An 18,503-nucleotide genomic window follows, 5' to 3' on the forward strand; every position below is an offset into this window, starting at 1 on the left:
GAGTGGTTGGCAGGAATCTGATCAAACTAGAACTCCTTTTGAAGGGGAAGCTGGCAAATTCTCAGGGTCCCATGAATGGGAACCTCAGTTTGGTTCATTGTAGTGATATTCCACATACAGGATATCTGTTGAAACACAAATGCCTTAACCTTCTCATTGTTGGGGAGTACGTACAACTCTCCAGTACTGACAGGGTTAAACTACACTAAAGGTGGATTGATCATGTCAGATCATATAGGGTCTGTTCCTCAAAGGCCTTAAAAACCTTCTCCCAAGCACCAGTCCCAGTTTGCAAGGGTATTCAAGCAGTACAATGCAAATCCAGTTCTCATTTTAAATGGAATTTTTGGAAGAGCAACCAGATGCAGGAAAGTAAGCTCACTTTATATTTCATGCAGCGTAACATAGGATCTAAGATTAACTGGTACAGTATGACTGAAATATAACAAAGTGTGTGGTGATTATGATAGTATTCAGGGCAAAAAATGTAAGGAAGGAATATGCTTGAGTATTTTTAGTTAAATATTTTAATTTCAATGTACTTGAAGTGTCCTCAATAATGGGTAGTTATGTAGAGGATTTCACACTGATTTTTGTATAAAAAAATAATGGAAAAATACTTTTTTTATGGACTGTTAAGCTGGAGTGGAGCTGTAATTAAAATAATTAAAACTAGAAATATTGGGGTATTTTTTTTTCCAGTGGAGAAAAACTGTAAAGTAAAATCCCTCCCAATATGTTTCAAGTAGATGTAAATAGAAAATTCTATGGCATAAAGTTTCAAAAATGAAAAAGTAGTTTAAAAAATTTTGAACAAATGTATCTGATTGATACTGCCATGGTCATGTGCCTGGCCTGGAGATATTTTCCAGTGAGGGATGTATTGTTATTGTCTTACATTTATTTTTGTTTTTTCTTTATTTTTTGTAACATGGCTTTGTAAATAAAATAATTTATATGTTTGTAAGAAAAAAAACATTTGTTTTGTAATTTTTATTTCAATAAATTGATGGGTTTGTTTTGGCTATAAGAACAAAAACTAGATTTTGAAATGGTATAGCCACGCCAACACAGGCTGCTGCACTGTGCACCACCAAGGGATACCAACCCCACATACATGTATACAAAAACCTAAAAGGTGGAAACTGATGCGCTGTCTGTAACGAAGAGTGTGGCATCTATTCCTCTTTCGTCTGATGGATGTTTCGCCACAGGTAAGTACCCATATGAAGAAGAAATAGAGAAAAAAGGAAATGAAATGAAAATTCCACTTTAGAGGAATCTTTAATGAAAAGGGTATTCCTTTACAGTGACCTGTATCACAGGCACTATGGCCCTTTTTCAGATCTGATCGCATTACAAATTTGTTCTCAAAATGGGCAAAACCATGTGCACTGCAGGTGGGGCAGATGTAACCTGTGCAGAGAGAGTTAAATTTGGGTGGAGTGTGTCGAAACTGAAATCTAAATTGCAGTGTAAAAATAATGCAGCCAGTATTTACCCTGCACAGAAACAAAAAAAAAAATACACAAATCTAATTCTCTGCACAAATTACATCTGCCCCACCTACAGTGCACATGGTTTTGCCTATTTTGAGAACAAATTTGTACTGCGATCAGATCTGAATAAGGGCCTATATGCATATCTTTCAGGACATCATGTGCTTCAATTACCATGCAATGTAAGCTCACCTTTAGGCAGTGCCCTATTTTCACTGAACAGTTTCTTTCCTTCGGATTTTTACAGACCCCAATAAAGCATCCTGAATCCAAACTTGGTTACACGTAAAAATGTATTCCAAATGTCCATAAAACATTGAAAATGTTAACAGGCAAATATCAATAGAAGAAAACAGAAGGATGGTCCTCAAACATCACTACATCCATAACACCTCTGCTCACCCGTAATATATAATGTATAGAAGTGGATGCTAAGAAAGGTGTCTTAAGGTGCGTACACACAGGGGTGATTTTGTGTAATATCGCGGGAAATATGGTAGCTAAGCGACCATATTGCCCGCGATGGGAGTGTGCACCGGCGATATATCGCCGGGTGCGCGCTCCCGTTTTTACCCCTGTAGTGATCGCTGGTCACAGGAACATGCTCCTGCGACCAGCTGATTTCCACTGCCGGGCTCCCCCCGGCAGTTTCTTTTTCATCAGTGACCATCTCTGGTCGCTGATGAAAAGGAGAAACTGAGCAATATATTACTCAGCCATATATTGCTAGCAATATATGGCTGAGCAATATATCTCCCCCGTGTGTATGGGGCTTTAAGTAGATAAAATGTGCTGTAAAGAAAACAGTACAAATCACTCCCATATTAGTAGAACAAGTGTAGGGGCTATATCATTTAATTATCTTATTTTATGAAAAAAAACTTGTTAGGTATAGTAAAAATTATAAAGGCTGTAAAAAATACAACCATTATCTTCCCTATGAAAGATCATCATAAAATGCAAACATTTTCATTAATACACCAAAAGTCACTGAATAGATTTGTACTCCTATATGCTGCGATGGACCAGTAGGTGGAGCAGAACTGTTATTTTTAAAACCGGCTCTATTTCCATCTTGAAAAGTCAGCTGATGCTAAAAGGAGTCCTGGATAAGTATGTAAATGAACATTTTAGTAATACACCCTCAAGACCAAGAGAGAATAGTATACATGAGTAACTGAAGCGCCATTATCAATTGGCAACTAGTCTAATTAACAGTAGTTTTACAAAAATGTTATCCATATTAGATGTTAGCCACAGTGCCCTTAAGTCCAGCATTAATTATGTACAATTATTTTATTTTTAAATCATAAAGTTTTTATTGAGTACAAATATACCATAAAATCAACAGACACATGGACCTCATAAAATGAGACAGATGACAAATAACGGACTGGTAGTAATAAAGAAAAGTAACAACTCTACAGACTAGAAGTTAAAAAAACAAGCAATCCAAAAAGAGAAGACAATCCCCATATAAAGTAGTGTATAAAGTGATCAGGTTAAACAATTGTTTTATGAACATAACGTGTGAGATTTAATAGGATGAGAGATGTAGAAAGTGAGAGATTTGGTAAGTAATCTCCAGGGTTTTTTTAAAGCAGCAATCATTTACACTGCAAAATCAAACTGGTTTTGCAGTGTAAATGATTGCTGCTTTAAAAAAACTGGAGATTTCTTACCAAATCTCTCACTTTCTGAATCTCTCATCCTATTAAATCTCACCCCATATCTAAGAATATGGGGGGAAAAGAGTAGAAATCGATTCTTTTAAATACATTTTGAAGTGTGACTGTAACAAAGATAAATATAGGAGAAAAGGTGCAAAATCCATTAGCGAATTGGGATGGTTAGTGTTACATTAATTTATATAGAATCCATGAGAGGTGAGGAGTTATTTGAGGCCAGGAAGAGGTATGATATGTATACCAGGGGAGCCAAAAAAATGATTTTTTTTTTTTTTTTGCTGTGTTTTGAAGAATCAATATATATTCTATCCTAGCCACAAACCAAATCCTATTCAATAACTCTTGGTGACCGTAGGCAGTGGAAAATTTTCAGTTACAGGGTATTTGACTGCACAAGACATGTGGAGAAGGAAGGAGTTTACTGGATTCCTTAGGATTGAGGTCAGTGGGGGTGCATAGAAGGAGATTAGCGGGGGGGGGGGAGGGAGCATAGCATGCCCCAGTAATACATAAGTATTGGACAGGTCTACTGAATGTGTAGTTTGAAGGAGAGGGAGGAGTCCAGGATTACTCCAAGATAGCGCACTTAGGGTAAGATGTATTAAGCCTGGGGAAGAGAGAAACTGGAGATAAAGCACCAGCCAATCAACTCTTAACTGTCACTTTCAAACAGTTCAGTGGCTGGTGCTTTATCTCCTTTCACTCCTTTTAGCTCCAGTTTATAGGTGCGTATACACAATACAATTATTGTATACAATATCGCATTGCATAGGTTTTGCAATGCAATGCGATGAGATGAGATCTAGTACAAAAAGTATGTGCAGCACATACTTTTTGTACTAGATCTCATTTTATTGCATTGCAAAACCTATGCAATGTGATGAGATGCGATATTGATTACAATAATTGTACCATGTATGGGCACCTTATCTCTTTACCAGGCTTAATACATCTACCCCTTAGTGCCTAGAAGAGATGGTAGTGCCATCAATAGATTATTAAATTGTGAGAGGTGAGGTTATGTGGGAGGTTGGGAAGATGATCAGCTCAGTCTTACATGTTGAGTTTATAAAAGTGCTGAGACATCCAAGAAGATATAGCAGAGAGGCAGTTGGCAATACGAGTGAGAAGAGCGGGTGATCAGTTAGGAGAGGAAACATAGATTTGAGTATCATCAGCATACAGATGGTTTTGTAAGTTAATAGAGCTAATGTGTGTACCTAAAGAGGCTGTATAGCGAGTGAAAAAGAAAGGGACAAGAACAGAACCTTGGGGGACACCTACAGTGATAGTTAGGGGAAGGTGGAGTCAAGAAAGGAGAAGGGAAAGGGTGGTCCAGAGTGTCAAAAGCAGCAGAGCATAGCAGCCCTTCGGTTTAGCAGCAAGGAGGTCATTGCAGCTTTTTATGAGCGGATTTCAGCGGATTGGAGAGGACGGAGCAGGACTATAATGGGTCAAGCAGTAATTGAGGTTAAAGGCAGTAAGGTGGTTGTAAATAATACACTTAATTCATTTGGTGAATGTTTGGATTAGTGGGTATCTGGTTGATAGGTTTACAGCACCTAGGTTGGCAGGCAATAGGTCCACATTGACAAAAGGTCGACAAAAGTTTCACATTCTTCGGATTTGTTCCTACACAGGGGCGGATTGGGATTGAAATCAGGCCCGGGAAGGGGGGGTGGTTACTACTCACCACCGCCGCGCTTCCGTTGACATCCAGCGGCCGCAGCTGCTCACACAGTGCAGCATAGCCCAAAACAAATATGGCTGCCGCATATGTGCATATAATATATGCATATATGTGGTGGCCATATTTGTTTTGGCCAATGCTGCCGTTTGTGACCGGACTGGGCTGCTGCCGCTTGGAACCAAGGTAGGTGGCCCAGCCAGAGGGAAATCTGGTCCGACCCACCGGGAAATGGCCCGGTTTCCTGTTGGGCCAATCCGCCTCTGTTCGTACATTAACATCCATGGGAATTCTGATCGGGAACGGTAAATTTTGGCCAGGGAAGTGCTGTACTAAGTGGGGGTCCATGTTAACATTGACAGGTTTACAATATATTGAAATTAATGCACAGAAATGAGGGTATCCTAGGCTTAAGTATATTTCAATACTGTATCCTGAGATTGATTACCCTAGATGGGATATACTAAAGGAAAAAAATGTTTTCTGAGCCTTTACTGCATTTCGTCTAGTAAAGGAACCACGCCGACTGCTTACTAAGTGAAAGCGGCGTGCCGGAGACTCCAGCCAGGAACAGACACGGTGAAGAGAGCCGGGCACAGGTACAGCTGACGTCACCAACCCCGTGTAACGCGTTTCGTATCAGACTTCGTCAGAGGGCACCCTCTGCCATTGTGGTTCCGTGGTACTGTTGAGTCTGGACGTTGGTTGGAGTTTTGCCTGTGGCTTTATACTTTGAAACTTGTGGTAACCAGCCCACAGCAGTTACCGTATCGGTAGGAGTCTTTATTGATTTTATGTGCTGTTGCACTGATCGTGTTTTAATAAATACAGTTTACACTATGGAGTACTTCTCTATTCTTTTCTAAAACATATACAGTGTATATAAATGTGTGTGTGTGTGCGCATCCCACCCAGACAGAAATAAAGTAGACAGTCAACTGCTAACTGTCATAGTCCAAACTGTGTTTGAAAAAAAATGACAGAAGCTGGAATCCTGACTGCCAGCATCCAGATTGTAAGTATGCAGGGAGGGTTAGGGTTGCAGGGTGAAGGGAAGTATACTTACCTGACCCCTCTCGAGATTCTTCTATTTGGATGCTAGTGTAGGTATTCTGACCACCAAAATCCCCACCCCCTGTCATCCTTATGTATTCCCTACAGCCTATGGGATAGTGTATTACAATTAAAAGGGGAGAAGTGGAGAGATTGGATTTAAGAACCAATGAGCGTCTATTATTTTCTAAAATGTACTTGTTAAATGCTATCTCACAGGTGATTAGTTGTGATGGCATGTCATGCAGAGAGAGGAGGGCGCTACTGCTCATTTCCTCTCCTTCCACATTATAGATGGTGGAGTGCAGTGACATGCTGCTGTGTGATGCGCTGGGGAGAGGCTACAGAAGAGGTCACTTCTCTCTCTCTCAATGGGCGAGATGTTCTAAGCCTTGAAAAGTGATAAACAACTAACCAATCAGCACCTCCCTGACATTTTTCAAACACAGTCTGTGACATGGCAGGTAGGATCGGATTGGCTGGCTGTTTATCACTCTCCGTGTTATCACTTTTGAAACTTAGTACATCTGGCCCTCTCTCCCTCCCAACTGGATAGGTAGTTACTAAATTGTAGTGGGCTATAGGACCTTCCATGCCCAGGGGGAGGAGCAAGGGGGGGGGGCTTGCTCCTTCAGTATCCACAGCACCACTGGTTGCCTTTAGTAACCAGGTGGCGAGCGAAGCCACCGTTCCCGCGATGGTCTGTATTGGTCCCTTGTTCCGACCTTGCTCCTCTCCGCCCCCCTCTCCTGTCATGTCACAACGTTCCTTAGCCCACTTCAATTAAGACCTAACCCTACCGGATATACAAATGTAAAAATGGGTGGAGTTGCACTATGTTAGTGATGATTAATAATAAACGTATTACAATAAAATTAAAAGAAGAAAAGTATGCATTTATTATTATAACAAACATTTAAAAATATATATTATTAAAAGTCCATGACAGCATAAAATATTTGCTTTGAAAACTGTTGCTGTATCCAGTATTAGAAAAAATATATTGATATCACCTCAATCATGTAGTGTCCCTCTTTTTAGGCTGAAAAAGGTTGGTATTAGTATTGGTATCAATAGGCGTCCCTTCAAGTGTATGGAATATCTGAAGCGAAGAAGGGGGGGGGGAGAGATGGTGGGGTTCACTTTCTGGATCCTGAGAAGGCACAGTTAGAGAGGTGGCGTTCCTCCACTCACCTTGGAAATATTTTATGCTTAGTCATGGACTAATGTTTGTTATAATAATAAATGCACACTTTTCTAATACGTTTATTATTAAACATCACTTACATAGCGCAACTCCACCCACTTTTACATTTGTTCTTGTGTAAAGGGAGTGACATCCCTTTTTTTTAATTGTTGCAGCTTGACAAAGCTACTCATTTACAGGCGCCCCACAGAGGTAGGCAAGCACCTGTTTTCGCCTACCAGATATACACCTGCTGCAGGTGCATGTCAGCGGCGCCCAGCACATGATCTCTCCGCGCCCATTGGTAATAGGCAATTTCTGTGAAGATGCATTTCACCCTTTTTTAAGCTTGACCTATTTACCTGTATTACTAATAATACTATTGTAGATCAACAGAAATCATTTCGCACAGTGTATATTAAATTTTTTAGGGGGGGAGTATTCCCACCGAATGCAACAACAAAATAATAATAGAAGGCGTCACGGGCTGTACATAACAGACAGCAAGTTACGAAGAGGTAAATATATGCGGTTTCAATTGGGACCACTTTGTGTTAATTAATACTCTACAAACTTGGTCTCACAGAGAATGGCGCCTATACGCCCGCCGTGATCTCGGGTACAGTTTTGGCTCAAGCGTGAGACTCTAGACTCTGTCCCTGACTATGCGCCCTGTGTGTGACGTATTTCTGTCACCTGGCAACGGGTAACGCTGAGAGCAAACATGGCGTCGGCTCGAGAGCTGGAAGCGCAGGACTATCTTCAGGAACACAAGATTATGGAGCTAGTTAATAACTTGACCAGTCTTCTGCTCTACCACCAGCCCGGTAAACTGTCGTGTTGTGGTGTGTGAGTGTGTGTGTAATAGCTGCTGTAGCTTGGTCTGCGCTTCCTCACTCACGTTAGTTACGGTTACCTGTAAAAGGCCATAGGACAAACAAAATACATCAAGGAGGGTGTGGTGTCCTCAAAGTGTATATATAGACCTCCATTATCAAGAGATGCTAATACAGATGATTATTACTATTAATAACTGTTTCTGCGTTACTACTGTAAGCCAACAGATGGCGCTAAAGAAGCAGATATAATCTACGTTAGATATAATAATTCAGGACAATCCTTTTGATTTTCAGGTTTATGTTTTATATAAATAGGGGAAGATCCAGAACAAAATGATAGGGGGAGGACACAATGACAATAGAAGGGTGGGGGACTACATTACTATGCTACATAGCCTTACACACTGCACTAAACTACATCCCCTACAGTACACGCTTCATCGCCTTATGCTCATCACTATGCTACATCCCCTTACATGCTGCACTACATCACTACGCTACATTCACTACATGCCTAACTACATTACTACGCTACATTCCCTATATGCCTCACTACGCTACATCCCCATAATGCCGCACTACATCACTACGCTACATTCACTACATCACATCTCTACACTACATCACTATACTACATACCCCTATATAACACACTACATCACTATAATAAACTACATTAAACATAAAAAAAACACTCCAGCACCTCCCTAAACATGAAACATGAGGAGGGCTGCACCTGGTCTTTTGGTTGGTCAAAGAGCATGGCAAATTGGGGCTTGTGGACAGGCTAAAGGGGAAAAAGGAGGTGGGACTAGAATGTGGCCAGGAGAGAGCAGGCTTAGCGGGAAAAGAAGGTTGAGGTTCAAGTGGAGGTGCCCTTTCATTGACACAAGGGCATATACAATTCTGGAGGAGTGAGTGGAGGCACTGCACGTGGTAGAGGGCTGGGCGATTGCCTCTCCTCCAAAATTACCAACAGGCTCTAGGCTCAGCTCTCAGCAGTGCGGTAGCTGCGGGAGTCATCTCTCCGAGCTGGTGGCCACCCTGTGCTGTAAGATAACTCAGTTATGCTGCTCTGCTGCTTGGAGGACCCTTATATAGCCTGCTAAAATTCACTGACTGCATTGGAGCCAGAGTACTGACAGCCAGCAGCCTTTCCTAACGACAAGGGGGGCATATGCCTTGGTGCTTCCCCCCCCTTGGATCCACCACTGTATATACTGTGTGTGTCAAAGGTGTGTGCAGACCATTTTGTTGTGTGCACCTACTGGGCATTTCTATTACCGCAATCATATACATAATACGTGCTTATTGGGACTGAACTGCCTTAGAAGGGGGCGGGGCTTGCTACCCTGACTGTGATGGGACAGGGCAGGGCAGGGTACAGTGAAAGCTGGGACTTAGGGGGGAAGGGGGCAAGGCTTGCTTCCCTGACTTTGCTGGGATGAACAGGGCCGGGCACAGGGAAAGCTGAGACTGAGCATGCTCCTCAGACCTAGCAGGGTACAGAGAAAGCTATTGGTTGCCTGAGGAGAAGGGGCAGGGCTTGATACCCCGACCAGGATGGGACAGGGCAGGGTACAGGGAAAGTTGTGACTGGGCTGCCTGTGGGGAAAAAGGAGGCAGAGCTTGCTCCCCCAATCTGGGACACACACACTGAGCAGCGTAGAAGGGAAGCAGAGGACTGCGCGTTCATTACTGTGTGCCGTCTCTGCAGCCACTGTATGACAGGCCCCTCACTGCTAAGCTGCCACTGATCATACCGCTGGTCCAGCTGTATATTAATTACTCAGCCCATTGTGGGGTGGGGCGCAGCCACTGAAGTTTGCAGGAGGGCAAGGCCACTGGTAAACTGTCCCGCCCCAATCTGGGACACTGCTGAGGCTTCTTCCCGCTCACAACGCTGTTGCCTATGTGATACGCCCTACAGCTGACAGCAGCAAGCTAGCATAGCAGGGAGAGCGCCTCCCTGCACTGCATTTGTTGCTGAGTGGCACAGCGGGCAGCGAGGAGCAGACAGGTGGCGGGTGAGCTTGGCATGATGTCGGCAGCCGATGAACAAAAAACAACTTGGCCTGTCCGGGGTTTCTGGACAACCAGAAACCTCCCTGCATGCGCCACTGAGTAGTCAGGGCATAGGAATAATTCCCTGAGAATCAGTGGTGTATCTAGTGAGTGGAGGGTGTGCAGTACAAATGGAACCCTGGGTCCAGTGCATTTTTAGCAGAAAAAAAGTTGATGCTCACTGTCATATTTTGATCTTAACCACCTTCAATATTTGTTTGTGCAGAAAGACCAAGAGAATTTCTCATAACTCAGTTGGAAAAGTTAAAGCTTGCCAGGCTGGCAGATGTAGAGTATCCGTGCCTCTTTGATGAATCTAATGTAGATGCTGTTTTTGGAATACTGGACCCTTCAGGCCAAGGCTATATTACAAGGATTCAGTACATCGAGTGTAAGAATATACATCTGTATATTGTTCTCCGTCTCCTTTCTCTGTCAGTTAATATGGGCTGATACTGCCATGAATGAGCACAAGATAATAGGACCACTGTTTATTTTATAGTGGCCAAAGAAGATAAGGTCCAAAATAAGGAGGGCCTGTTACTGTAGTCATAAAGATTACCATGCACATAGGCTGATAATCTGCCGCTGCCCTGTCCATTGCTGCTCTGTTCCTGGCCCGCCTGGACCAGCAGATCATCCTGTCTGCGGTCCCAGTGCTCCTGTTATCACTTGAAAATTGGCCACCCCCCTCACAGCAGAGGGTTATTTAGGATGCAAGAAGAGGTCAGTGACATTCTAACAGGTGGAGTGCTGGGACTGCAGACATGAAGCTCTGCTGGTCCTGGTGGGCGGCATCAACAGATTTGGCGGCGACCGTAGCAATAACTTCCGCAGACCACGCAGCGACCAAACCTGCCTAATGCCTCCAAGCCACTGTGGGGTCTGCGGAGCTATAGTTATGCCAGTGTAATCGTAGGAACTCTCCACTTCTATTCATTACATAATATAAACACCTTGAAATGAATGTTTCCAATGGGACAATTCTTTGATGCTACACATGCAGCTCAGGTTAAATTAAATTCTCTTTTGGGGATGTAGTTCCTGCGCTAAGTTCCTAAAGCTGTTCAACGGACTACATCATGTCTGGCCCTTAAGTTGGGAGTTGCAGTGTACCGTGACTAATGGCCAGGGCATAGTTGTGGTAATCAGCATTTTTGTGGTAAACTGCATATTTTAATTTAAGTCCAGACTGGAAACACCATGACTAGCCCCAATGCATTAGCTAACAAGGATTTCTGCTCATTCCTTATGGTGAACGGAATGAAAATGCGCTATTTGCTGATTTACAGCACAAACAATTAATTAGCATTGAGCACTTTACCTGAAAAGACCATCCCTATGAAGAGAATTTAATTCCTCCCATAGCGTTTTTCTGTGAAAGTATAGGTCAGAGCAGAACTCAGCCTGGATATTGATTGAAACATGTAAATCTAAACACAGGCATGTCTATCCAGCAAGACCATGTAGCTCTCTTGTTAAAGCAATGATCTATATAAAATAGCTGTTGACTTTCTCCTCAATCTTATGATGCTGATTCTACTTCTGTTATTTTGCATTTATGACTTTAATTGCTAGCATTATTTGTTCAATGTCTACTGTCTAGGTAGGATTTAAAATAATGTTTAGGATTATTGTATTAAAAAAGTGCTACATGGTTGGTTGTTTTATGGAGTCTGGTGGAAATACACCACCTAAAAATGGGTGCCGGATTACACTTCGACAGGGGGGATCGCGACAGTCAGTATCCTGATGTCGGAATCACGACTGCCGGTGCTCCGACCAGGGGGATCCCGACTCACAGGGGCTATTCTCCCTTGTGGGGGTCCTCGACCCCCATAGAGGGAGAATAGAACCTGTGGCGAGCATAGAGAACACTGGCAGTCGGGATACTGACCGCCGGGATCCCCCCTGTTGGAGGGCCATACCACACCCTTAAAAATAACTTGCTTTTGAATACAAAAGGAAAAGTCTTAAAAGCTGAATACAAGAAGTAGTACCTAGGCCTACTCTCACACCTTGCTGTTACTTTGTACATACCATGTGCTGTATATCTGTACTTGCCTCTGGGCAATGTACATGCTATAGGACAGGGATATCCAACTCCAGTCCTCGAGAGCTAAAAACAGCTAATGTTTTCCAGGTCTCCACACAGAATCACAGGTGAACTAATTAGTTCCACCTGTGATCTTTTAAAATGTGTCAGTGAATAATGAGTGCACCTGTACAACTGCCAGGAGACCTGGAAAACGTGCAGTTGGGGGTCCTTGAGGACCGACGTTGAGAACCACTGATCTAAAAAACGTGAACTGTTGGTAGCTCTCGAGGACTGGAGTTGGCTACCACTGCTATAGGACAACTAATATGGATTAGTGAGGGTGTCCCTTGTTTACGTTTCACCAGTGGCGTGCGGTGGGGTGAGGCACAGCCTTTCCTGTTATACTAGCGCATATGCCGGCGTTTTGAATTGATAAAGTATGTCAAAAATACAAATAATTTATAAAGAAATTCTTGTTTTTATTATTCTAATCATTTTTATAGTCAAAACGCTGGAGTAAAAAGTCTATGGCAGGTGAGGCAGTGCCTCACCTGGCAACCTCAGTGCATCTCCAGCAGCAGGGGCTGGCTGGCAACTTTTAGCCTAGGGGGCAAGTCCAGAGCACTGGCCCATAATCAGCCAAGTCACCGTCGGAAGGAATGCTTTTGCGCGCCGTAGGCGCGCCGAAAAATTAGGGGCGTGGCCTATCATAAGGGGCGTTGCCTGTGCCATGATTGTATTGTGTACCTGCAGATTGCACATTTTAGCGAACCTTGTAATACCCATTACACATAAAGCCACATGCTGTAATGCCAATTACACATTATGCTGAACACCATGATGCCAGTTACACATTACGCCCAACACTGCGATGCTAATTACTCAATACACCGCACACTGTGATGCTAATTACACATTATGCTGCACACCTTGATGCCCATTACACCCCATACTGTGATGGCAATTACCCAATGCTCCCCACACCGTAATGTCCATTACGCCCCATACCATGATGCCCATTACACCGCACAATGTGATGTCCACAGTGCCAGATATGCCCCCACAGTGCAAGATATTCCGCCACAGTACCAAATACACATATGCCCCCACAGTGCCAGACACAAATGCCGCCACAGTGCCAGATATTCTGCCACAGTGCCAAATACGCATATTCCTCCACAGTGCCAGATATGCCCCCAGAGTGCCAGAGACACATATGCCCCCACAGTGCCAGAGACACATATGCCCCCACAGTGCCAGAGACACATATTCCCCCACAGTGCCAAAGACACATATGCCCCCACAGTGCCAGATATGCCCCCACAGTGCCAGAGACACATATGCCCCCACAGTGCCAGAGACACATATGCCCCCTCAGTGCCAGAGACACATATTCCCCCACAGTGCCAAAGACACATATGCCCCCACAGTGCCAGATATGCCCCCACAGTGCCAGAGACACATATGCCCCCACAGTGCCAGAGACACATATGCCCCCACAGTGCCAAATACACATATGCCCCCACAGTGCCAGACACATATGCCCCCACAGTGCCAGATACACATATGTCCCCACAGTGCCAGATACACATATGCCCCCACAGTGCCAGATACACATATGCCCCCACAGTGCCAGATATGCCCCCACAGTGCCAAATACACATATGCCCCAGTGCCAGATACACATATGCCCCCACAGTGCCAAATACACATATGCCCCCACAGTGCCAGATACACATATGCCCCCACAGTGCCAAATACACATATGCCCCACTGTGCCAGATACACATATGCCCCCACAGTGCCAAATACATATATGCCCCCACAGTGCCAGATATGCCCCCCACAGTGCCAGATACACATATGCCCCCACACAGTGCCAGATATGCCCCCACACAGTGCCAGATATGCCCCCACACAGTGCCAGATATGCCCCCACACAGTGCCAGATATGCCCCCACAGTGACAGAAACACATATGCTGGGGTGAGGGAGGGGGGGGGGGGGAGAGCGCTTACCCACTCGCTAGCTGCGGGCCGTGCTGCAGCTGGATCAGCTTCTCCAGCCCTCCTGCGCTGGCCGCGGCTTCCAGAACACGGCCGCGGCTACAGGAAAATGGCCGCCGGCCTCCTGCACTGAGAACATGTCCTCAGTGCAGGGGGCCGGCGGCCATTTTCCTGTAGCCGCGGCCGTGTTCTGTAAGCCGCGGCCAGTGCAGGAGGGCTGGAGAAGCTGATCCAGCCGCAGCACGGCCCGCAGCCAATGGGTGGGTAAGCGGCCCGGGGGGCATATGGCACTCTGCCCCCCGGCCCAGCCCGCCCCTGTCCAGCAGTATATACTGCTGCACATGTGTATTATGCTGGTATGTACCCCTGGGCTCATATATTGTGTGTAAATCTGGCTCTGGTACTTGCCAGGGACTCTTGAGCCATTTACCTCACCGCACATCCATGCGTTTCACACATGCAAAAGTCCTACAATTATGGATTCTACTACATTTTGTTTACAGTCTGCAAAAAAGCCAATCCAATAACTCAGTTACAAAAAAAAGATATTTAATTTATGATTTAAAATATAAGTAAGAAATGACTAAATAAAACAAGATGCTTTTGAAATTGATTTTTTTAGTATTTTTTTTCCATTCACAGCTTTAAAAACCCTGGGTGTAGATGTTACAAATTTACCAGCACCACCTGAGAAAATCACACTGGAAGTCTTCAAATATGACATGTAAGTATAACATGTATTCTCTTCCACACATTTTCCTAGATTTTTATCAATTTACAAAATGTGATGTGAACGAACAAAGGAGAAATCTAAATCAAAAATATATTAAAGGTTGACACCCTTTGCCATCAAAACAGCATCTGTTCTTCTAAGTACACTTGCACAAAGTCAGGGAATATTTAGGATTGCAGGATTTAGAATTAACCAATCATATCAAACAAGTGACAACGATCATCATTTTCATATGTATGTTGAAGCACATTTGTTAACTTAAACAGCTGTGTAGTAGCCTTAAAACTGGGTGAGGAACAGCCAAACTCTGCAGCAAAATGGAGCTTGTGGAAGACCATTTATTGTCACGGGTCATACACCATGGCAAGACTGAGCACAGTGACAAGACAAAAGGTAGTTCTACTGCATCAGCAGTGTCTCTCCAAGGCAAAGATTTTTAAAGCAGTTTGAGGTTTCAAGATATGCTGTTCAAGCTCTTTTCGAGAAGCACAAAGAAACGGGCAGTGGGGAGGACCAGGGACACAGTGGTATACACTCACACACACCTACTTACATACAGATATAGCTGTGCTTATCCTTGCAGTGCCATGGTCGCTTGCACAGAATCACTACACCGCACCATCAGGAGCAAATTAGATGCATGCAGGGCCGGCGCCACCACTAGGCAAATCTAGGCATTTGCCTAGGGCGCCGGCCACTGGAGGGCGGCATTTTGCTCCCCCTCCCCCGTGCCGCGGGGGTAGCTGTCCTGCGGCGCTGTGTATTTAACCCCTTGAGTGGTTTGCCCAGAGATTTTCCGGGCTCAGCTGCGCTGCCGCAGCGGGCTGTCCCGGAAAATCTCCGGGCAAACCACTAACATACAATAGGTGCGCGCCAGTGGTGTCCAGGTGTGCACCACTGGCGCAGCACCTCTAGTGCCCACCCCCCGCCACAAACCTTGTGTCCCCCCCTGTCTCCAACATGACCTTTTGTCCGGCGGCAACGATCCCCTGCCGCCCGCTAGCCGCCCGCCGCCCGTCACTCATTTTACAGTGACGTCGGCGGCAGGCTCGGGTATGGTCGGCGCGGGAGGACTCGGGAGCGCTCAGGCACCCGAGTCCTTCCAAGCCACCGCGATCATCCCTCAGCCTGCCGCCGACGTCACTGCTAAAAGTGACAGGCGGCCGGGAGTCTGACAGCGCAGCGGCAGCACGGGAGCTCCGGCGTACTAACGCCGGAGCAGAGGTGAGGGGGGGGGGGAGAGGCTTACAAATACACAGCGCCGCAGGACAGCTACCTTCCCCCCCCCCCCGGCACCGGGGCGCCCCCACCCCGATTCGCCTGGGGCGCTCCGGTGCCTTGCACCGGCCCTGGATGCATGCACATGTCGATGGGATCACGCCAATCGCCATGTATGTTGCATGTGGCAATTGGCGTGGCTACATCTGTATGTTTGTATGCAAAATATCTCAGACATTCACAATGATTGTTCAATAGTTTTAAGGCCACCATGCACTTGTGAGAGTTATCGCATACTAGCATCACATGCAACACCCTGGCAATTGACCCAATGTCTAGAACACATGCATACCATATGTCTATCGCAAGGGCTGCGTATCCAATAAATCTATGGTACAGCCCCTACGATCTCCTGCTCCTATCTGTTGCACACTGGACTGTGTATCGGATTGGATCTAAAGGTATAACACATGCAATTTGCCACTTTCATTGGATTTATCGTCCAGATGCGTCGAAATGAAATGAAATTGGGCAAAATCGCACTAGTGTATAGGTACCTTTAGTGTTACTATCTACATGCTTGTTCAGGTCTTGCGTCATTTTACTTATACCACGTTATGCATTCCATAGGGCATAGTGTCTAAAACTATCACCCTTTTCCTCCCACACAGTGAATTACCCCGGCTAATTGAAACTGTTCCTTAGACTTTCCATTGTGGACAGAAATGTGTTCTGCAAGGTTCAGAGTCTCCGACCCTACTCTGGTGCCACAAGTAGCCTGTAACCTTTTTTTAAATAGTCTCCATTTCCATGGCTCCAGCTAATACACAGTTTCTTTCTTTCCTCAGGAGGATCCAGCTGAAAAAAAGCTGTGCAACATTCAAGGCATAGCACCTTCATATTATGATGTAATCTACGGTTGCTGACTAATGTTGGTGTGTCCTGTAATTAATACAATGTCTATTTATTAGTAAAATTATTTTCATGCTTATGTACTTGATGTTTTTGCATTTAACAGAATACCTAAACCTCTTGTCCCAATTTGAAGTGCATTCCTTTGAAAGAAGCACTCACAGAACCTAAAATGTCTATTGTAACAATAAACGAAAAAGACTGATAGTTCTAATTAGGCCTCATTCATATACACTGTGCAATCAACTTCATTCAGGATACTGGGGCATAGAATCTGGTTTCTCTATCTCTAATGGATCACACACAGCTAGGTATAAGATATAGGTGCAGATAACAACCACATACACAACGCAGTTGCATCCCATGCAATAGTGCCCTTCTCCTCCCCGACATCTTAAGATGAAATCAGGGGCGTAACTAGATATTCGCAGACCCCATAGCAAAAGTTTGTAAGGGCCCCTATATACAAAATATTGGCGATAAATGTATATAGAAAATATAACTTATACAGAAAAGATGGGCCCCCTTCAGCTCTGGGCCCCATAGCAGCTGTACCCCTTGCACCTATGGTAGTTACGCCTTTGGATGAAATATACTGTAAATGTGCAGAGTGGATTTCCTTGTGCCCATCATTCAGCGATCAGATGTATATTGCTGGCTTTGTTGATGGTAACAATGTCTCTATTAGTAAGTGGAACAAAGCAATTTAATTACCTCCAGTGGTGTGCAAGTATAGTGCCAATGCACAGCAGGCAGCAGTGTCCATTTGTTTTAGAAGTGAAAGCAAGTTCCTGCACACATGAACTTGCACGGTTAGATATATCACGGCAGGATGTTTATTGGAATGCACCACTCTCTGCATAGCGTAACACACCTCCCGGCTTGGTGTCCTGATGTCAGCTGATCGGACCCACAATTATCCTGTAACGTTTTATAAATAGTAGTCTTCCAAAAATGGACATACAATAAAAACTAATCTCTGTTACTGACTTTAGTGTTCAATGCATAAATGTCTGTCTTAAAGAACGGATGAGGTGTGAAACATTGGAAAAGTGAGACTTTGAACATGAATGAGATATCTTCTGCGTAATTACTTCTGGGTTTGGTTCATAGGATCGACACAACTTAGGTCAACATGCATTGGGTCGACCACTGAAGGTTGACAGGGTCATTAGGGCGACACAAGCTTTAAGTTGACATGGGTAAGGTTGACAGTCAAAAGGTCAACATAGTTTTTCAAGTTTTTTGGGTACTCTTTACCTAGAACGGCGCCCACGATTGAAATCGCGGGCGTCGGGGGTAAAAATCGCGGTGATCGCGGGCATCGCGGGTAAATCGGGATGGCCGCGATGCCCGCGATGACCGCGATCACCGCGATTTTCCCATAGGGAACAATGTTAAAAAGCATGATTGACCGCGATTTTACACTTAAATGGCTCAATGTACCCGATTTGAGCATAGAAATCAATGTAAAATGGGCCACACAGCCCAAATAGGGCCAATGAACCGTTAAATGTCCCCCGAAATTTTTAACGCCACCCCACGATCCACGCCAACCCGAAGCGTGGCGAGCGCAGCGGT

General features: G+C 44.7%; 1 protein-coding gene across 2 annotated transcripts; it reads left to right on the forward strand.

The window, feature by feature from the left end:
- Positions 1-7,720: 7,720 nt before the first annotated feature.
- Positions 7,721-17,907, forward strand: EFCAB10 (EF-hand calcium binding domain 10). Of its 2 annotated transcripts, none has more exons than XM_083182993.1 (4): positions 7,721-7,958; positions 10,243-10,407; positions 14,702-14,783; positions 16,859-17,907. In XM_083182993.1, the coding sequence occupies exons 1-4, from the start codon at positions 7,838-7,840 to the stop codon at positions 16,899-16,901; spliced, it is 411 nt and encodes a 136-aa protein (XP_083039119.1). In that variant the 5' UTR covers positions 7,721-7,837; the 3' UTR covers positions 16,902-17,907. The 2 variants fall into 2 exon arrangements, with proteins under 2 accessions (XP_083039119.1, XP_083039120.1); XM_083182994.1 differs by having other exon boundaries at positions 7,785-7,940.
- The last annotated feature ends 596 nt before the right edge of the window (positions 17,908-18,503 follow it).

Source organism: Crinia signifera, chromosome 4 (genome assembly GCF_055691185.1).
Source record: "Crinia signifera chromosome 4, ASM5569118v1, whole genome shotgun sequence".
NCBI lineage: Eukaryota > Metazoa > Chordata > Amphibia > Anura > Myobatrachidae > Crinia > Crinia signifera.